This window comes from Pezoporus occidentalis, unplaced genomic scaffold, assembly GCF_034315485.1.
Source record: "Pezoporus occidentalis ecotype Australia unplaced genomic scaffold, CSIRO_AGI_Poc_V1 ctg16, whole genome shotgun sequence".
NCBI classification, from domain to species: Eukaryota; Metazoa; Chordata; class Aves; order Psittaciformes; family Psittacidae; genus Pezoporus; species Pezoporus occidentalis.
In genome coordinates, this window is record NW_026913425.1 from 1,378,205 (window position 1) to 1,401,038 (window position 22,834).

The 22,834-nt window shown below is 39.0% G+C and overlaps 1 protein-coding gene across 4 annotated transcripts in view; it reads right to left on the bottom strand.

Moving 5' to 3' along the window:
* The window catches only part of ADAMTS6 (ADAM metallopeptidase with thrombospondin type 1 motif 6), a 150,534-nt gene that overhangs the window by 113,996 nt on the left and 13,704 nt on the right, over positions 1-22,834 (bottom strand). For 3 of the 4 annotated variants that reach the window (XM_062612294.1, XM_062612295.1, XM_062612296.1), the window contains 3 exons: positions 19,157-19,374; positions 18,561-18,644; positions 17,933-18,078 (listed from right to left, as the gene is read on the bottom strand). In XM_062612294.1, coding sequence (XP_062468278.1) covers positions 17,933-18,078; positions 18,561-18,644; positions 19,157-19,374 — 448 coding nt within the window. The remainder of the gene's footprint in view (positions 1-17,932; positions 18,079-18,560; positions 18,645-19,156; positions 19,375-22,834) is intronic. The other variant, XM_062612297.1, reaches the window with a different exon arrangement.

Here is a 22,834-nt window from a genome sequence, read left to right on the forward strand (position 1 = left end):
AAAGACAGGCCTGGCAGACAGGGAGGAGGAGTTGCCCTTTATGTTAGGGATAGGCTGGAGAGTATGGAACTGTCTGGGGACGGGTGAGCAGTAAACAGAGAGTTTGTGGCTCAGGGTTAAAGGGAGAACAGCTTTGGGAGACATTGCTGTGGGGATTTGTTACAGACCGCCTGATCAAGGAGAACCTGCGGATGAAGCACTCCATAGACAGATAGGAAAAGCCTCACGCTCACAGGCCCTTGTCCTCATGGGTGACTTCAACCACCCTGACATCTGTTGGAAGGACGGTACAGCCCAGCACAAGCAATCCAGGAGGTTCCTCGATTGTGTAGAAGACAACTTCCTTCTGCAAGTAATAGAGGAGCCGACAAGGAGAGGTGCCGTGCTTGACCTCGTGCTCACCAAAAGGGAAGGGCTGTTTGGAAATGTGAAGCTCCAGGGCAGCCTTGGATGCAGCGATCATGAGATGGTTGAATTTGAGACCCTCAGGACAGTGAGAAAAGTGTGCAGCAAGCTCACTGCCCTGGACTTCAAAAGAGCAGACTTTGGCCTCTTCAGGAACCTGCTTAGTAAGGTTCCATGGGATACAGACCTAGAGGGCAGGGGGGCCCAAGACTCTTGGTTGATATTCAAGGATCACCTGCTACAAGCTCGGAATGTTGTGTCCCAACTAGAAGGAAGTGCAGCAGGAGGGCCAGGAGACTTCCTTGGATGGATAAGGAGCTGCTGAGGAGACTTAGGGGAAAAAAGGTGAAAGCAAGGACAGGCGGCCTGGGAAGAATACAGGGATGTTATCGGGGAAGCCAGGGACCAGGTTAGGAAAGCTAAGGCCCAGTTAGAATAAAACTTGGTAGGGATGTGAAAGATAACAGGAAGGGATTCTATAGGTACACTGCAAATAATAGACAGACTAGGGACAACATGGGCCCTCCCTGGAAGCTCTCAGGAGAACTGGCTACACGGGATTTGGAGAAGGCTGAGGTTCTGAATGACTTCTTTGCCTCAGTCTTCACTGGCAAAGGCTCTGACCACACCACCCAAACCTTGGAAGGCAGATGCAGGTTCTGTGAGAATGAAGACTTCAAGCGCACCATAGGAGGGCATCTGGATCTAGATCATCTTAAGAACCTGAACGTACACAAGTCCATGGGACCTGATGAGATCCATCTGTGGGTCCTGAAGGAGCTGGCGAAGGAAGTTGCTAAGCCACTGGCCATCATATTCGAAAAATCATGGCAGTCAGGTGAAGTTCCCGATGACTGGAAAAAGGGAAATATAACCCCCATTTTTGAGAAGAGGAAAATGGATGACCCAGGTTGCTACAGACCAGTCAGTCTCACCTCTGTGCCTGGCAAAATCTTGGGAGCACATTCTCCCGGAAGGCATGCTAAGGCACATGAAAATCATCAAGGTGCTTGGTGACAGCCAGCATGGCTTCACTAAGGGGAAATTCTGCCTGACCAATCTGGTGGCCTTCTATTATGGGGCTACAGAACTGATGGACAGGGGTAGAGCAGTTGATGTCATCTACCAGGACTTGTGCAAAGCATTCAACACTGTCCCACATGACATCCTTGTCTCTAAACTGGGGAGACTTCAATTTGATAGGTGGACCACTCGGTGGATAAAGAACTGGCTGGATGGCCGCACATAAAGAGCTGTCGTCAATGGCTCAATGTCCAGCTGGAGAGCAGTAAGGAGTGGTGTCCCTCAGGGACTGGTGCTGGGACCAGTCTTGTTCCACATCTTTGTCGGTGACATGGACAGTGGGATTGAGTGCACCCTCAGCAAGTTTGCCGATGACATCAAGCTGTGTGGTTCGGCTGATACGCTGGAGGGAAGGAACGCCATCCAGAGGGACCTTGACACGCTTGTGAGGTGGGTGATGCCAACCTTATGAAGTTTAACCATGCCAACTGCAAGGTCCAACACCTAGGTTGGAGTAATCCCAGGCACAGCTACAGGTTGGGCAGAGAAGAGATTCAGAGCAGCCCTGTAGAGAGGGACCTGGGAGTGTTGGTCGATGAGAAACTGAACATGAGCCATCTTCAATGTGTGCTCGCAGCCCAGAAATCAATCATATCCTGGGCTGCATCAAAAGGAGCATGACCAGCAGGTGGAAGGAGGTGATCCTGCCCCTCTACTCTGCTCTTGTGAGACCTCACCTGGAGTATTGTGTGCAGTTCTGGTGTCCTCAACATAAAAAGGACATGGAACTGTTGGAACAAGTCCAGAGAAGGGCCACAAGGATGATCAGGGGACTGGAGCACCTCCCGTATGAAGACAGGCTGAGGAAGTTGGGGCTGTTCAGCCTGGAGAAGAGAAGGCTGCGTGGAGACCTCATAGCAGCCTCCCAGTATCTGAAGGGGGCCTATACGGATGCTGGGGAGGGGACTCTTCATTAGAGACTGTAGCGATAGGACAAGGGGTAACAGCTTAAACAGACAAGTTTAGATTGGATATAAGGAAGAAGTTCTTTACTCTTAGGGTGGTGAGGCACTGGAATGGGTTGCCCAGGGAAGTTGTGAATGCTGCATCCCTGGCAGTGTTCAAGGCCAGGCTGGACAGAGCCTTTGGTGACATGGTTTAGTGCGAGGTGTCCCTGCCCATGACGATCTTAAGGTCCTTTCCAACCCTAATGATTCTACGATTCTATGATTCTATATGTAACAAATAATGACTTTGCTGCAATTGTAATGCAGCATTGTACTACCACTAAAAAAAAAAAAAGAAGTCATACTGTGGTATAAATAGTATTAATGGAAATCTTGATTTTCAGGAAGCCAAGTGCATACTGAAAAATAATACTTCCCTCTCTAAAAGAATGCAGGTTCACAACTACATACTTCTATCGTAAAACACTTGGTATATTCAGTGCTTGCCTGGGCAAACTGTTCAAAGTTAAAGCTTCTATAAACCATTAATAATAGAGTATTTCAGTTGGAAGGGACCTACAATAATCATCTAGTCTAAAACAGAGAAGAAATAAAGAAGGAGGTAAAAAGAGGAGGTACAGAGGGACTTCTGGTCCAATTTAAAGAACACTTTCACCATGGACGATGAAAAGTAGATGAGAAGAGACAGATGAAAAGGTGACCGAAAAAAAAGAAAAAAGTTCTGTGGTTTTAGCTAGTTAGGAGTGGTCTTCGTAGGAGATCACCTGCTTTCTATACAAAACTACAGCATACCTGAGGACTTACTCTGAGGTTACAAGTCAGGTACTTAAAACATATAAAATAATTTTTAATCATGATTTTCAGCTTTCTTCCATTAAACAGACAAAAACAACCCTGAGATAAGATTATATTACAAAAATTCACTATTGTAACATGTTCAAAACTTAGGGACTGCTGGTACAACTTTGCAAGTCAAATTATCAGCAACAGCATATGTGGCAGTGTGAGCTGACAACACCTAATAGCCCCTCTCACTGGGTCCAGTATTTTCTGTTGCTAATGTCATACTGCTAGAATTTACCATCCTATCTGTATATGATAATACACGTTAAAATAAAAGATCCATGGCCCTACGCATTTTCCAATTAGTTGCGCTTACATAAAACTACATGTTTATATGTAATATGCAAACCCTAAACATAAAAATTCATCTTTAACATATAAATATTTTTTACACAGAAAAATATTTTTCTGATTTTGATAAATAGATGAAACTGGTCTTGAACATTTGTCCAATTGAGTTCCACAGCATTTATAATTGAAAGTCACTTTTTTCTTGATATATAACAGTTACAAAATGCAAGGGAGGAAGAGCATGTGAAATATTCAGTACGAAGAATCTACACACTGTAGTGCGCCAAATCATCAAACACTACAATACCTACCACTGTTGACAAACTAACAAATTGACTCACTGAATGATACAAAATTGCTTGAGCAAGAGTACTGCTTATTAAAGACACAATCAGCCATTACTCAAACTAAGACAACTGCAAATAAATTCAGGAGAGGGGAGGGAGAGGAAATCTTTATTACATTTATTAGCTTGAGGTACCACTACTGCTTGCATTCCATGGTGGTATGCCCTAGCCATGCACACACAACAGCTTTCGGCTATGTTCATGGGCTACTTTGGTATAGTCTGGAAATACTACAAAAAGTGGTATGTGTATCAAAGAGTTTAAACTAGGAGTGTCTAGGAATTCACGTAGTGCCTGTGTGGACAATTAAAGACCAGTGATCCAAGAGATATTTATTATGCAGTATTAGAAGAGATTATTTTTTTAATTTGCACTGTTACTGTTGTAATTGCTGGCTGTATTAACTTGGCCAGTAGAAATACAGCTAGTACAGGTGAAATCATTAGAAGTATGAAAAGTTTCAAGCATGGAAATAAGTACAAGATAAAGCATAAAAAAGTAGAAATTGTTACATTTGCTAAGTATATTCCCATTAGTAGTATTTCCACGTGCTACAGTTTTCACCTGCTAATTAACAGTTCAGTGTGACAGCAGAGAACAGGAAACAAACAATGGTACAAAACTGCATATAAAAGAGCAAATTTACACAAGACTTGCTAGCTGAACTAGTTTTCAATTTCATGTTAAATTCTTTACAGTTGTTCAAACCACTGCTCCTTCATATGCTGTTGTGATACATGGTTTGACCAGAATTTCAGTTAGTTCCCAGTGTTACCTCCATGTTTGTATTTCAGCAACAGTATTTTCCAGTGTTTACTTCATAAAATAAGGACTGTGAAACACATCTTCAAAGAAGTAAAAGTGCTAGTTAAGAAAATAATTAAGAATACAACAGGGGTGGTAATCTGAATATGCCATATGTAAACCAGTGTGATTTCTTAATTTTCTTCACCAAATTTCTTACGCTTCACAAAGTTTTCATTTTAGTTGAAAGCAAAGAGATTTATTTCATTTGAGTTTAAATCAAAATTTTATCTGTTTAGCAGATCCAATTTCAAAATCAACTTTAGTACAAATTAACCAAGCACATGAGACCAAGCTAGCATGGCAATTACAAAACATTTAGGTACAGTGTTTTTAACTTGGGATTTTTACTTTACCTCCCTTCATCCAGTTCTGTCAGAATTTTAACAACCTTTTAAGCTACATTTCATCACATATTATGAAACTGAAACTGAACAGCTACAACTGCAGACATAAACTACAACATACTTTTTTTACTTGGGACAGCTCTGTAACACTCTCTGCTCCTGCCTATTCACCTATTCACACCTGCTCTTTGACTGGAAGATTTCCAGAGAGTTCCTCTCAAGTGTCACATATTCGCTGTAAATTCACTAACAAAGCACAAAAGAAAAAAAAACTAAACAAAACCAAATCAAATCACTAACTTTAAGTGCTAATTACTTTGGAAAGTACTTTCAACATGCTGAATACGGTAAAAATTAGTTAGGAAGACATCTCTATGCAAAGTGGCTGTTTATAAAAGCAGTAAAATGAATACAGAAATAGGTACAAGTTCAGAGAAAATACCATCTCCAATTTCAAAAAGGTTAAGATTCTTGTGCACCTAACTTCATTAATCCGCATTTCAAAGCGGCAAGGTATTTCAAGAAGTTATTAAGCAGCATAGAACCAACAGTGCTCACTTTAGGTTTCACATAACTATTTGCATAATTAAAATGAACAAGCTATGAACTCAAATTTAAATATTCTCTAGATCCTACTGAAATAATGGGCATACTACCCTTGATCTCCAAGCATAAACAATCACGCCTTTCATTAGGACAGATTGGTGTAAACTAGCAGAAACTGAAGAATACCGAATACTAAAATTAAACAGACATGACGCTGCACCACAAAAAAATTAATTTACAACCTATGTCCTAATTAAAAGCACATTTCATACATTCTTATATATAAGCAATCTAATAAAATATAACTATGAAGTTGAGCTAGTAGTCCAGATGGAAGTTTAAAATAAGAAGAAAACATGAAAATGTAGTACATACTCATGTGTGGCGAGAGACAGAATTTACGTAACAGATCACAATCCAAAATTGGTGAAAATCCAGGCTAAAAATCGGCCTAATATGCTTTTCTGGATTGTTAAGCATGAGGAGCACTGCTACTCCTTTGCATATGTATTATTCTGTTGGTCATTGTAGGTTGTGAAAGTAACAACAGCCCTGATACCATACTTAAGCGGGGGCGGGGGGGGGGGGGGGGCACGATTCTACTCAGACTACTAAGAAAAACAGAAAAAAATTAGAAATGAGAGATTTTTAAACAACTCTATGTTCTTTATAAAAAAGCCCTTCCTCAGATATCTGGCCAAGCAGTAACTGAGTGTTCTAACAGATATCCCAAAGTATTACCACCAAACATTTCCTGGAAAAACTATCATTTGAATAGTTTTATGACCCTTTGTGCTACTCAGAAGGTAAATGCTTGGAGAGTTAAAAAAATTTAAAAAAAAAGTAGAAAAAAACAGAGCATACAGAAGTATTTTTCATTGATATATTTTTCTTCTCTAGTAAGTCTAGTGTGCAAAAGGAAGTGTCTTATTTGTAAACTATATGCATTAATATACCATTACTATCAACAGCAAATGTAGTTTTATATTTTATGGATTTATTAAAATGTATTTTTAATTACCAAAGGTTTCATTCTCCCATTTAAAGGAAACCTTTAACTGGGGCAGTAAGGAGTTGCACAGCCCACATTGTGTCCTGGTAGATTTAAGTTTTCCAGTCCAGGAAATCATTAGGTGGGTAACCAGTGAGCACATTTTAAGAGATGTTTCTGAGATTACCCTAAAAATTTCTGTGTTCAATTGAGACAGGAGAATGTTATTTGTCTTTTTACTCAGTATCAAGTACTTCAATCAATCTACAAAAAAAATAAAAAAAAAAGAAAACAGCTTTCAGACTTGAAGTCTCTAGTCAGACCATGAAAATCTCAGCTTTAGTGCATGACATTGGTCACTCTTCTGGATTTTGTATTATATAAAACATTTTGAACACATTTTGTGCATCTGGAATGGATTAGTAACTCTGGGTATACCTTATACCTTTTCCACCCTTCCACTCTCACAGACTCCAGTTTTATAAACTGAATCAGAATACATATCTTCTAACCAACCAACTGTAAAATGAGAGTCAACTAATGGCATCAGAAAATTAAAATAACAGCCTTTTTACTGATTAGAAAATATTCCACTCACACAGTGTGCTTGTTAATTAGCTGCAAATCACCTGCTGGTTGACATTTGCCATGCAATAAGCAGTTTTTCAGATTCACATTCTAGCTACTTTACTGTTCCATGTGAGTTCCCTCAAATCCCACAGAGTCTATTTGATTCCTTTCAGCTACAAAATCTAGGTATAAATTTTAAAGATATAATTGACGCTAACCACTTCCCCCCAGAACCCCAGAAAATTCACAGCCAAGAGTGGAAACCTGAACATTACTCTGTTAATGTGGAGTGGAGGAACAAAAAAACCCATCCAACCAGTAAGCGTCTGTCACATAACGGGGAATTATGCAATGTATCAACCGATTTTATATTTTTCTCTACTGGCTGTGTTATCTAATTTGATATTCCTACCAGCATTTCACAACTTACAGCCTGTCACCTCACAGAAAGACACACAGAAAATCAGTGAGGGATAATCCTCCACTGAAGTCTTTGTATATGTTTTCCCCACCCCAAACATGCAGCATTTGCAATCTCTGAACACAGCTCTATACTCATATGTACCCAAAACAAATCATCTACACAGAGACCCTCTACTGCTGTAATGGCTTACAGTTGTTACACTGAATTTCTCAGGCACATCTTCTATCAGTCTTATTTCTCAGGCACAGCTTCTCTTTTATCAGTCTTAAGGCTGTCATTACAAAGAATATACCTTAGGATAGTGAACACCCATAAACTGTTTTTGACACAACAGTAGCAATTGTGGTACCTGTGCCATATCTAGCAACATACGGATTTTGTCAGTGGTCTCTAAAAAGGAGTGTAAGGAACACGACATATAAAGGAACCCTGATACAAACATCCCTATTATGCAAAGCACTGTGCAAAAATATTAAATACCTTACTTTCCTCAACCTGCTGAGGCAGAGTCCTAGTACATTTCAAGTTTGTTTGTTTGGGGTTTTTTCCACATACCTCCTTTTGGATATGCAGATAGATTTTTCACATATACCCCTTAAATTCCCTGAAAACAAAGAGCCATGGGGAATTTAGTGCTACTATTTGCTTAGGGGGTTCCTTGAATTTTATGTATCTGCAGAGACTGCAGAGAGTGTCTGCAGAGATTAAGAGCAACATATATGTATCTCAGCTTTTCAGCGCACCCTCTCAGAGAAGTTATCCTATACATGGTCTCCAGAACACTAAGTCAATGGACAATCTTGCAATTTCTGCACAAAAATCAACTAAGGAAAACCAGCCTCCTGACAGGGGCTTAAATTCACTGCAAAGAACTCCAGCAGAAGAAGTTGAAGGGCTGTGTAAAAAAACACGAGTGAAAACTGCTTAAATGACTGAACATCAAGGAAGTAAGGAGCAAACAGATACAACTGGCATCGGAATTACTTCTTGAAATCAGAGCCCTTCTTATTAGGGAAAAAACACAGGACGAGGCTCAAAGACAGGGTTTTATGGTAACAGAAATGCTCTGGAAGTCCAGATTTATTGGACAAGGCTATGAAATTGTCCTGACAGAGCAGCATTAGAGTGGCTTGTATAGAAAAGTAATCTTTGCAACAAGTTAAGAAGCCCAGAAAAAAAGTGGAAAAGTGCCTCAAGAGAAGAGGCATAACAATCTTGGAGCTGCAAGAGGAAAGGAATGTGCAGAGCTCTGGCTGGCCCTACCTCACTACCAAATGCCTTAACTAGTACAGAACCTAATGGGCACTTGTTACTAGAGTAAGACTGTATTACTACACTATCACAGTATCACACAGTATCACAGTATGCTAGAGATTGGAAGGGACCTCAAAAGATCATCTAGTCCAATCCCCCTGCCGGAGCAGGAACACCTAGATAATGTTACACAGGAATGTGTCCAGGTGGGTTTTGAATGTCTCCAGGGAAGGAGACTCCACAACCTCCCTAGGCAGCCTGTTCCAGTGTTCCGTCACCCTCACTGAGAAGAAGTTTCTTCTCAAGTTTAAGCGGAACCTCTTGTGTTCCAGTTGTACCCATTACCACTTGTCCCTTGCCACTGAGTAGAGCCTGGCTCCATCCTCGTGACACTCCCCCTTTATATACTTATAGACACTAATAAGGTCACCCCTCAGTCTCCTCTTCTCCAAGCTATAGAGACCCAGCTCCCTCAGTCTTTCTTCATAAGGGAGATGCTCCACTCCCTTAATCATCTTAGTAGCCTGTGCTGGACTCTCTCCAGCAGCTCCCTGTCCTTCTTGAACTGAGGGGCCTAGAACTGGACACAATATTCCAGATGGGGTCTCACCAGGGCAGAGTAGAGGGGAAGGAGGACCTCTCTCGACCTACTAACCACCCCCCTTCTAATACACCCCAGGATGCCATTGGCCTTCTTGGCCACAAGGGCACAGTGTTGGCTCATGGTCATCCTGTCGTCCACTAGGACCCCCAGGACCCTCTCCCCTACACTGCTCTCTAACAGGTCGTTCCCCAACCTATACTGGAACCTGGGGCTGTTCCTGCCCAGACGCAGGACTCTACACTTTCCCTTGTTATATTTCATCAAGTTACTCCCTGCCCAACTCTCCAGCCTGTCCAGGTCTCGCTGGATGGCAGCACAGCCTTCTGGCGTGTCAGCCACTCCTCCCAGCTTAGTGTCATCAGCAAACTTGCTGATAGTACACTCAATTCCCTCGTCTAAATCGTTGATGAATATATTAAATAATACCGGTCCCAGTACTGACCCTTGAGGCACTCCACTAGTTACAGGCCTCCAACTACACTCCGCCCCATAGACTACAACTCTCTGGCTTCTCTCCTTCAGCCAGTTCAAAGTCCACCTCACTACCTGATCATCCAGACCACACTTCCTCAATTTAGCCGTGAGGATGCTGTGGGAGACTGCGTCAAATGCTTTGCTGAAGTCAAGGTAGACCACATCCACCGCTCTGCCATCATCCATCCACCGTGTTATTTCCTCATAAAAGGCTAAGAGATTGGTCAAGCATGATTTCCCCTTGGTGAAGCCATGCTGACTGCCCCTCATAACCCTCTTATCCTTGATATGCCTTAAGATGGCACCAAGGATAAGGTGTTCCATCACTTTCCCAGGGATGGAGGTGAGGCTGACCGGTCTATAGTTACCCAGGTCCTCCTTCTTGCCCTTTTTGAAGACTGGAGTGACATTTGCTTTCCTCCAGTTCTCAGGCACCTCTCCCGTTTCCCAAGACTTGGTAAAGATGATGGAGAGTGGTCTAACAATGACTTCTGCCAGTTCCCTCAGCACCCGCGGGTGCATCCCATCTGGACCCATGGATTTATGGATGTCCAGATTGCTCAACTGGTCTCTAACCCATTCCTCATCGACTAAGGCAAACCGCTCCATTGACCTGACTTCATCTAAGGTCTCAGGGGTAAAGGACTCTTCAGGACTGCCTGCAGCAGAGTAGACAGAGACAAAGAAGGCATTCAGTAACTCTGCCATCTCTGTATCTTCTGTCACCAGGGCACCCATCCCGTTCATCAGTGGGCCTACATTGCCTCTGGTGTTAGTTTTGTCTGCCATGTATTTGAAAAAGCTCTTTTTTGCTGTCCTTGACCCTTCTCACCAGGTTTAATTCTAAGGAGGCCTTAGTCATCCTAGCTGCCTTCCTACATCCTCTAGCAGCAGCCTTATATTCCTCCCAAGTGGCCAGCCCCTCCTTCCATGACCTGTAAACTCTCCTCTTCCACTTGAGCATACCCAGCAATTCCCTATTTAGCCACGCAGGTCTCTTGGCCCTCTTCCTTGACTTCCTACGTGTCGGGATGCTCCAATCTTGAGCACGGAAAAAGCAGTCCTTGAATGTCAACCAACTATCTTGGGTCCCTTTACCTTCAAGCAGCCTTGCCCATGGGATTTCCCCCAGCAATTGCTTGAAAAGGCCAAAGTTTGCCCTGCTGAAGTCCAGGGTTGCAATTCTACTTGCTATTCTACTGGTCCTACACCACACAAGATCCTGAAGTCCACCATCTCGTGGTCGCTGCAACCAAGGCAGCCCTCAACCCTTACTGCTTCGACCAGACCCTCCTTGTTAGTGAGGATGAGATCCAGCAATGCTCCTCTCCTGGTCGGCTCATCCACCATTTGCATGAGGAAGTTATCATCCATACATTGGAGGACCCTCCTGGACTGTGGCTGGGTTGCCGAGTGGTCCTTCCAGCAAACATCAGGGAAGTTAAAATCCCCCACGACGACCACGGGCTGTGACTGTGAGGCCGCTCTCAGCTGCCTGTAGAAGGCCTCGTCAACTTCCTCACCCTGATCCAGTGGTCTGTAACAGACACCCACAGCAGCATTGCCCCTGCCAGCCTGCCCCTTAATTCTCACCCACAGACTCTCAACTCACTCGTCATCTGTCCCTGGACAGAACTCGGTGCATTGTAGTTGCTCCCGCACATAAAGAGCAACCCCACCACCCCGCCTGGCTGGCCTGTCTTCCCTGAAAAGGACATAGCCCTCCATGACTATATTCCAGTCATGTGAGCTGTCCCACCACGTCTCTGTAATTGCCACCAGATCATAGTCTCCTGACTTAACACAGGTTTCCAACTCCTCCTGCTTATTTCCCATGCTGCACGCATCGGTGTACAGACATTCCAGGGAGCGAGCTGAGCACACCGATTTCACCCTAGGATTATAGGAGGCCTCCCAGTCTTCATCAGTTCTGGAGTGCTGCCCCACTGGGGCAAGCCCAGCTACAACCCCATCCCCCTTCGAATCTAGTTTAAAGCTCTCCAAATGAGCCCTGCTAATTCGCAACTTACACAAAATAAGCAACTTACACAAAAAAGGGCAACTATGTCCATAAAATATATTTCCTTTTAATACTGCTATCGGGACCATGCAACTACCAAATCATCCCTGGCTGCCTAAAACCCCCTTATGTTATAAAAAAATGGAAGGCATGATTGTGGTCAGCTCTACACAGGTATGTAAAATGAAACAAGAAACTCTTTGCCCCTCTCAAGTATCTACAGCAATGCCAGAAACATTGCAGTTCTTTAGATTGCAAACCACAAGACTTACAGGAGTTTAGGACTGGTGCTACATACATATACCTTCTGCCCCCTTAGAAAAACTGGAGTACTGCCCTGCATAGGGGATACACACCTCACAGATACATGAAAGAGAGTATACCTTGCCCATGAGGGCACACATATGAGGGAAGGACTAACCAAAGTATTGTGAAGTTAATCTTGCATATATACAGTAAACACAAAGGAGTTCTGTAAAGTTTCTCTCCTTGAAAGATTTGAAAAATCCAACAATTTTGTAATAGTGCTAATGCCTCCCATATGGGCTTCAGCAGTGTTGCTACAGACACGCTGCATACTAAGACCAGGGTTAATGCTAACAACAGCCATACCACACTGCTTAGCAATACACTTACTGAATTACAAGTATGGTGGTACCTGGCAAAAGTACAAGAGCCTGTATTAAGACAGAGCTCATTCACTGTCTCACAAAATTTAGTATGTACAAGCACATTTAAAACCCAGAGAAACAGCAGTATAATACCATCTAAGGTACTGAACATTTTTACTGACACCAGTCTAACCTACCAATAAAGGCTTAATTAGTAAAAACATCTTACAGTCCTGATTCTTTATTCAAGCACATAAAGACTCTTCCATAGTACATTAGTTCAGTGGGGCTGTGGAATAAATTGTTGCTAAAGCAGTAAACCACTCATAAACTAGCTCAAGCAGTCTCCAATCCAAGTGGAACATCTTCAAATACAAGTATCTTTTAATTTCAGCTAATTTCAGAACTGATATCTAAGTAAGTGCATCTCTAACAGTATACCAGGGGGAAAAGGGGTTACAGCCTCAAACCCAAAACTTAAGCTTTTTTGCCATATATTCCTAAAAAAGCACTGCAGATGCATCAAAGAGATCTTAATGTTTTCGACAAACATAGTGAATTTGATTTTGTTTTAAAAAAAAAAAAAACAAAACTCTTGGTATATGATGCTACCAACCAGAGAGAACATTTCATACAACGACTTCTGAGAAATATTGTCTCTTTAAGTGAGAAAGGTTTCAAATGTTTCTCTGTTTAAAACATTTGGATCTCAGAGACAAAGTTCTGCCCCATTAGAAATACATACACACACACACACACACACACACACACACATATATATATATATAGACATCTCAACTTCTCCCTGAAGCTTTACCCTTCATGAGCTGTCTGGTACGCCTTTTGTTTCACCTATTGACACACCAGGAAGCAAATTAATAGCTCTGGATCCTCCCTCCCAGCACGAAAAGACAGCTACTGCAAAACCTAGTGATTCAGTCACATGCCATTTGGAAAAACAACTACTTAGTACCTGAAAAAAAAATCAAAATTCTGGAGCTATAAAAAAAATACAGTACTAGAGAGCACTTAGGGTGTAAAACATAAAGAAAAAAAAAGGGGGGGCGGGGGGCTTTTTTCTTTTTTTCTTTTTTTTATTTTCTCATTTTCTCCACCCCGATAGAAAGTAAAAACAAGAATGTAACCCTCAGGCCCTTACCACCCTGTGTGGGTGCACAGGGCAAGGAATAGTTTTGCTCGTAGTGTATATGCTTCCAAATTAACCAAAGTATTGCTGAGGAATTCTGTAATTCCTACTTTATGATTCATAAGATCAAGAGAAGGAAACAAATGATCGAAATGGAAGTGAAGCTTCAAAAATAAGCACTGATACCACAGTGTACGTTGTGACATCCGAAGTTCTGTATTTTTAAGGTGAACTATGAAGACTTTCTTAAGGAGTTTCTGAAGAAACAAAAAGAGGGAAGCAGGCTACCAATAAAGGTTAAACAAGCAAACAAGGAAATAAACTGGATGTGGGATTCACAAGGAAGAATATACAGAGACTCTCAAAATTTACACCGAGTTAAAACAAAAAATCTGAGAATCTGACCTGAGATTATCACATAACAGATAAAGGAATATAGGAACCAAAAGCAAAGATTACTTTCCGTCTACAAAAAGACTTGAGATAAGAGAATCATTGAAATTTTTAATCCTATTTTTATTAATTTGTAATATGAAAGAATTTTAAGGATCCACTTGAAGAAGACACTCCCTTATCAGCATTACAATATTAATCAACTTCATAATGAAAACCTGTGTGCTTAGTATTTTATTTTCACCTGCCCCCAAGAACTCAATTTAGACAATTACAGGATAAAATATTAAAATCTGAGACTTAAATATAGTCTCAAACAGAAAAACTCTAAGTGAAATTTCACAGAGCAAGCACTAAACTAAAAAAAAAATAAAGTCTCATTGTTTTAGAACATTCAGTCACAGCTTTATCTTGAAATAACATTAAGCACTTAAGACTCAGAAAATACAAACAAAAGTTCCATAAATGAATAAAAGGAGGCAAAACACAGCAACACACATAAAAGTATTATCAGTGTCCTGGTAACTGCTGATGGTATTTTATTTTTTTTTTTTTACACAAAGCCACCAAATATCCCAAGACTCTTTAATAAGTCCTCTGTATAATGCCTATTACCTACCCTTGGGTTCACATTATCAGCAGCTCGCCAGTGAAAACAAAGGAAGATGCTTCTGCTGACAACAGTACCAGGAAATGTTTCTGCTAATTATAATTTTTATGCCTTCAGCATAAGTCTGGCAGCATTAAAGCTAAACCAGTCACAATGCTCACCATTGTGAGTTGAGTATCAACATTATTTTTGTTACCATGTGTCGAAGCAATACCCTATTTCTATCACCACAATTTTGCTCTTCTGACTGGGAATAGGGCTCTTACTTGGACCACTCTCTTACCTGCCTTAATTATTTTTATCAGCAAATAGGTTTTCTGCAATCTCCTACACACTTAGTAAAATAAGCACTCTGCAGGGTGCCTGCAGGGCCACAACAGAGAAGCCCGCACACCAGGCACTCTGAACACAGGCAGGCTCTTGTCCAAAGACCAGTAGCTTAGCAGGCATACCAATGTCTCCCCAGGACTTAGTAGATTAGCCTGGCACACCTCCATGTCAGGGAGGCTACTCAGTTTTAGCATACAACTAGTTTAGGGTACAGAAGTCATTACTTCCTGAAAAATATGGTTTTAATCAACACAGAACTACTCAAAGTGTTGAACCGAAACTTTTCTACTTTCCCCTAATACCCACAATGATCAAAAATGGTTTCGGTGTCAAATTCAATGAAAATGTAATTACCACACACACCATAGAGCAGCATCACTGGGACTGATACAGGAGACTGCTTTCAAAAAAATATTACAGTGGCTAAGAAATAACTTAATATTTGGTAGTACAGGTTCAAATTCCTTCAAGAAGAGGTTACTGAAGACCTCTCTAACATGCTGGAAGTTTATAGCACTGTAGCTACACCCTTCTTTTTCACATATAATGCATTAACTCTGGTTCATCCGGTGAGACATAAAAAACAGAAAGAAAACAAGCATGTTAACGCTTCAGTAATTTAGTCATAATTATTAAAAAACTATTCTTCACATATGCTGATATATTTTGTTAGTAAGAGCCACGATAGCTAGCAGTTTCAGTAAAAGCCTGACTGACTGATTCAAACTGATTATTTTAGCATTTTGAATTATTATTAGACATTATAATTATTATAGTAAATAAATGAATGCAATCACTCTATTGTAAAAGCATATATAACTAAACAAGTATGCAGTGATGCTTTATAAAGGTAGTATTACTAGCCTGCAGATACTAGACTAAGACATTTTATTGACTTCAAATATAGGTAAATACTTAGAAGTGTAGAGTTCTTAAAAGTAAACTCTGAACTTATCTTTATAATAGATATGTCCTCTATAATTATGTCCTTTTTAAAAGATAGCACAGAATCACAGAATGTTTTGGGCTGGAGAGGACCTTAAGATCATCTGATTCCAACACCCCTGTCATGGGCAGGGACACCTCACACTAGACCATGCTGTCCAAGGCCTTACACAAGTCTTAAAAAAACTGCAGCATACTTAAATGATTACTAGACATACAGAAGAATAAAATAATTCCTTAATATTTACTACTTCTTGCTGAAAAAAAAAATAAAAATCTTAATTTTCAATGGGTATTATTCATATTCTCTGAAAACTTGCTCCTTTTGTAGTTTAAGGCCTGCAAGTTAGCACTGACTTAAGCCTTTGTCTAGAACACTGAACTGTTTATAACTACGCTGGGAACATCCTACCAGAACAGGGAAGCCAGTACAGAATATACAGTAATAAAACATATTAAAGCACAACAGTGAAAGAAAATAAACAACTGTACTTTGCAGTGGCAGAATAACACTAACAAAACGTCAGGTTATTCAGCCGTAACAGTAAAATATAGTGTTGCCAACACAGTCTGCACATATATATTGGGGGGCTTCAACTGCCACATGCCAACATACCACCTATGGATTACACTTTTTCACTGACTGCCTAAATTATGAAAGTGAGAGCTTGATGTGTATGTAGCACAGCTGTAAAGAAGTATTTAATTTCACTTGTGAGCAGCCCCAGCGAAGAAATTCCTTGTATGCAAAAAATGAAGCATAAATGAAGGTCTTTCTGAAAAAAATCAAGATCTTTGGATAGAACCATATTTTATTTTGAATTTCATTCTATTTGTTTCTATTAGAGACTTTAATATTATTTTCTAAAAATTCTTGGACTGTAACATCTCTCTATATCACTCTCACATTTCATTATTTTAACTGGTACTATGTAGTATTAATGACCACATATAACAACTATATTTGAAATATGTATGCAAAAATACATACAAGTAATTACCTTTTTGTTCCTCTCAAAATTAATTGCCTTTATTTTCCTTTTTTCAAAGCAAAACCACAAAAAACCACCCATCCCCCCCCAAAGAAAAAAATTTTAAAAGCCACTTTTAGAGCTTTTGCACAAAATTCCAGAAAAGATCCATTATTCTAATCACTATTTAAAACTTTCTGCAGTGAACACAATGTTTCCACAAAAGGGTCACATCGTCCTGGAAAGCAGAAACTATTCTAAAAAGATGCTAATTTAAATATGCAGTGCTGCACCTGCTATTTAAACAAAACAGAAAAGAATAAATAGTATCCTTAAACAATGGGAAGCTGATCTCCTAATAAAGTATAGTTGCCTACCCATATCTGCAAAGGACAAACAGGAACACATTTATCAAGATTACGAGATTACAGTGCAAACTTTGCTGAACTGATCCCAGTAACAGTGGAATAGAAGCAGAAAAATGGGGATACATGCAGGCTTTGCAACTACCTGTTAAAACTGTCAGTTCTCATCTTAATTAAGCATTATAAATCAAAACAGCTACAATGCAGACTCTCACATTGCCTGAATCTGCAAGAACCTGTTTTTCAGCAGGAATACTGTTACAGCAGTTGAGGCTCTGGCTTGAAATTCTTACAAAAAGCATTACCTGTGGCTAACAAAACATATTCCATGCTGTTTTGTTCTCCATAACCTTATGAATTCTTTTTAATTATGGAAGTATAAAATGTTCAATAGGATCCATCTGTTCTACTGGAATACTCTGCATTGGCAATTATGAATAATGAAACTTACTTTCCAAACTCTTTATCTACAGTTTAATAATCTGATATAGTTAAGACAAGCCACCTATTAGTTTTCCTCCTCTTAAGATTACCTACGAATTATATTATTTTACAACTAGCCTAGATATATATATATATATGAGCTAAGAACAAGAAAGCTAGAGAAATAAAATAGAATAAAATAAACACAATACTTTAATGACCATACCTAGTAATAAGAACCGCATTATCATGGTGGGCAATCCCATTTTCTGGAATGGTGTTTCCATCACTTTGGTGAGAGAGAATGGATTTCTGCCACTTACAGAAGCTATCGAGGGACTTGTCTGCATGGTGGTTTATCTCCAAGTTTGGCTGCAATACAACATGCATACCAGAAATGTTCCAAACAAATTACTAAGGTCAGTTGTTAAGCCTTTTGAAAACTAAAATGGGACTATAATTAGAAGCAGTGGTTTCTCGGAATAAACTCTTCTTGCCAAATTTTATCTCTGTAAAATATGACCCCAAGTTCAGCTGTGTATTACCGAACAGTCATTGCTTCTGCTCCAATTTTAATGACTATGTCAATCCAAAAAGAAAAAAAAAAAAATCAAAATAAAAAAATGGCATCCCCGAAAGTGTATTAATATTCACCTGAAGTAGAACAGATATCTGAGATGATACATGAAGAATATCCCTTCAAACTGTTTCATCTTGATTAAAGTAGTGAAAGATTACAAGATAGATTTTGTAGTCCGATGCAGCCATTTCAAGAAATAATTAAATGAAATCTATATTAAACAATAATGTAACTTTTATTTTAGGGATATAAAGCTTAATGGAACATCTCTTACCTGATCTTCAGTGAGGACAATTAAACGTGTCACTATAATATTCACAACGTTTCCTAGACTGGAATCACGATAAAGTTTGGCAACCTGACCTCCAGAAAATAAGAAAAGGCACAAAGTCAGACAAGAAACACTACTTGTTTCCTAAATAGTTAAAAATTAACCTATTTTCTCACTCAATGTAATTTCATAATGTTAATTATCAGCTGCATAAGAGTTAATTTTGGACCAAAAAAAAGACCATTCACTGAAACAAACTTACTGGGTTACACTTTTCAATCAGAACTGTTTATACCTTGTTTCATAATTCATCCAGCACAAAGATCACCTAGACTTTTGACTTAAACAGAATATAAATGTATAATCTAAATGTAATCATATGAATCTAAAATTGAAGACAATAATTTAAAAATTATCAGTGTACTTCTTGACAGAAACAGTACTGCATTTTTCCCACACTGCTAACATTTGCCATATTTAATTCCTGAAAGCTGATATATTTGAAAGAATTATTCATGCCAATATACAAATACCCTGCAGTTGTTTTATCATTTCAGTACATGCCTATTCATATGAACACACAGCGGGATGAAACTTACAATATTCATTACACTCAAAATGTAGTGTTCAATATCTTTGCGACCATGGTATCCCACCATCATTTTGTCTGCTACTACCAGCGTTTCCACAAACCGTTCAAGGCTTACTGATCTCTTCTGTCGACTATGACTACTTAACGTGTCGTTGACTGGAAGTGAAGTTGGAAAAGCAGATGCATCATTCATCCACCATGGTTTACCACTTCTTGTCAGGTCTTCTAGGAACCAAAATAATTAGACACTTCAGAGGGTCTCTAGTAAAACTCACTCAAATGCAGCTCGTTTACATTGAGATTTCAATCTTCATGCTTCTAAAGAAATACTTCTTGAAGCAAAGCAAAATTAATTACTTTTTTTTTACTGTAAAATACTTTAGGTAATAGAAAACCAACTTTGAGTTCTAATGTTCTCAGCTCTCCTTAACTTGACTTAGTATACTAAATTATCAATCTTCTAAAGGATCTGATTCTACATAGATATGTTAATATCTAAAGATTAGTTGTAATTAACCACAAGCACACTTCAGAATTTTAAGGCTAAGAAGAAGACAGCTATAACATTTGGAAAAAAAAAAAAACAAAACAAAAACAAACCATACTGGAAAACAAAAACTCAAGATCAAGGTAGAAAAAGTATCAAAACATACTAAGGAATTAAACACACTAAAAAAAAAAAAAAAAGCTTTTTCTCTCCTCTGAAACTCTGCAATTATTAGGCAATTATGCTTACCTGCCTAATAGTTTTCAGGCCAAATCATTTTCTCTTCAGAAAGCTATCAGGCTATGTTTTATCTACCTTGTGAATTAACTGTAATGGGAAGTTTAAAATGGCCTGACATAATTACTACAGTTATTTTTAATACTCATTTTGATACAAACATGTTGATTCTTGTACTTGTTTCACATATATATATACAGAAAAAATACTTCTTGCACTCAAGAGCCCGATTATTGAAAATCCAAAACAAACACTACAAACTGTGAATCTGAATTCTTGTCATCAGGACAAAATTGAACCCACCCTTCCCTGCAAAACTGGCATTTTTCTGTGTATTAAATATCCCTTTTCCACAAAGACCCACATAGATCTAAACCTTAATTTTATTAAAGTATATTATTAGTCTGCTTTTACCTAAGTAGGGTTTCAAAATATCTGAGGAATTCTTGCTAGTTATGGATGAACATGAGAATGTTAACAGATCCATTTGTAATTGTCTGAACTGTACTACTCAAGTGAGCAACTTCTGTGATGCAGCCTTACCTCTACTAAAACAGATTCAGCTAAGGATGAGTTAAGATAATACCAGTACCTTCCATGAAAAAGCAATGCTTTCTGCAATTCAACCAAGCATGCTATTTTCAAAGAGCAGTAACTACACATCAAAGAACATATGTTCAGGTCAAACCCAGGAATACAAAGCTTCAGCATTCCCACTGTTACAGTGTTTTGTAATTTCTGAGGACAGTGTTGCCTTTAAAAAGGTGCGCATTTTAGAAAAATAAAAAAATTAAAATAAACCTGGTAGTTGAAAACATACTGGTAACAAAATTGTTCTTATTCTGCAAGTATAATCCATTCTGCAGGTATAACCTATTCTAAAAAAAAGCATCAGCTATTAAAGCCTTGTTAAGGCTTCTAAAATGAATACTAAGCTTTTTTCCTAGTTTTCATGTCTATTGCAGGAAATTTGAAGTTGTTTTAATTGCCTAAAGATTTTTCATCTCACTTAAGCAAAAATAAACTATGTACTGCCAGAGGGCAGCTAGAGGTTTGCTACAACTGCATTTTAAAACACAAAATTGGACTGCTCAAAACTTTCAAAACCAGTCAAATGCCCTGAAGATTGCTGTAAACCTAGCTTGGGTCCTAGAGTCTGAAAGCTGCGAAACTGAAAATTGAGATTTGATTTTACTTTTTGGATGTTCTAGGGATGCTTTGGATGCAATGTCACTTCGGAATAAAGATGCACCAGTGCTCAGAAAACAAGTTTCAAAGGTTTTGGTACCCATGAGGAGAACATTAAAATGACACATCATCTGGAAAATAAAACCTTGTCGTTTTGGAAAGAGCAAATTTTTTCAGAAATTTTCATGGAGTGAAAGTAGCATACAGGAACAAAAGGTAAAGGAATAACTGAGATGAACAAGCAAGATAGTAGGCCCAGAGCTGTAAAAAGTAGTGCTTTAGTATTTGAATAATTAAGTAATTCAGGATGTGACATATAAAAAACCTGAGGAAATGCACAGGAGCTTCCAAGAACAAAGGCAGCATCAAACAGGCAAAGAACTAAATGCTAAAGATTTCTGTACACTTCACAAAAAATGCATACAAGATGCATAGCTCCAATCAACCTATGATCCATACAACAGATGGAACAAGCACCAGAATGACTGAAGGCAACCTGACCAAACCAGCTGACAGCACTTCATCATCACTTGAGGTAAGATGACTTCCTAAACACTGATCTTGAAGATGACATCTAACAGATGCAAACAGCCTTTTTTTTGCTGGAGAAATAATAATGCTAAAAATTACATCATCCCATGTTTCATAATCCCTCCACTTATTCCAAGAGTCTTAAGTGACAGCTTTCCCTACAATATGAACATACTTTAGTACTCTCACTTTACAACTGATTAGCAGACAGTAATAATTAGACTAGTTCTGCAATAGCAGAAGTAGTAGATGGAATTATGTTTCCAAACTAAAACAAAAGTTACATACAAAAAATCTGACATTCCCTAAACACAATTAACTGGAACACTCAGGAAAAAACTGTCTCCCAAGCATGGGCCTTTGTAGACTGTAAATTTAGTCAACTGGTGCTATTAAAAGTTACAACCTCCAAAAGAAGTTGAAGTAAGTTACATAAATGGACAGTGATACTATTTTATTGTAAAATTAGTATTTGTCAGCCTACATTGTGCACTGAATCTCATGGAATACAACTGTCCGTGACTGATCTTCTAAGAACAAGCTATTTTTGAAATATAAATAAATTAGAAGGTTAGAACATTTTTCTATTATTCAAAAAAGCATTATTTTAATGTTCTAAAATAACTCGTCAGATTTACTCCATGCTGCCTTCAAGAAATTAGCATTCAGCTTCACTTTAATCAAGTGAAAACTGTGTCAAAGAGTACACGAAAAGTGTATTTGTTGAAGTTAAAACTTCACAAGGAAAATACTTCTCAGTCAAAACTTTACAATCCTCCCTATAAGGCACCTGTAGATGGGATACCTGACTATTATGGAATCACGCTAACCCACTGAACCAAAAGCCAATATCAAAACACCATAAGCCTCCATAAAAACTAAAGTTCCCATGTATTACTAATCAGAATACTAACACATTTACTGCATGTCCAGTTTTCTCAAATGAGATAGAGCACTTACTAAACATTCAGCTGTAATACACAGTCAACCAATTACACTTTCTAGTTGTGCAAAAAGGTGTATTTATAGCACATTTTGAGGAAGCCTGTGCACTGCTCATTACTACCATAGTACACAACACAGGCGTAAAACAAGGCTTCTTCCGCTATCTCAGTTTTCGAAAGACACTCTACTCTAGATCTGAATTAAAAAAAAAAAAAAAGGCAAACTCACTTTTCAGCAGGGCACATTGCATCACCCAAAAGGAGGATTCCCATTGCTACATTCTTCACTGTGTCTTAC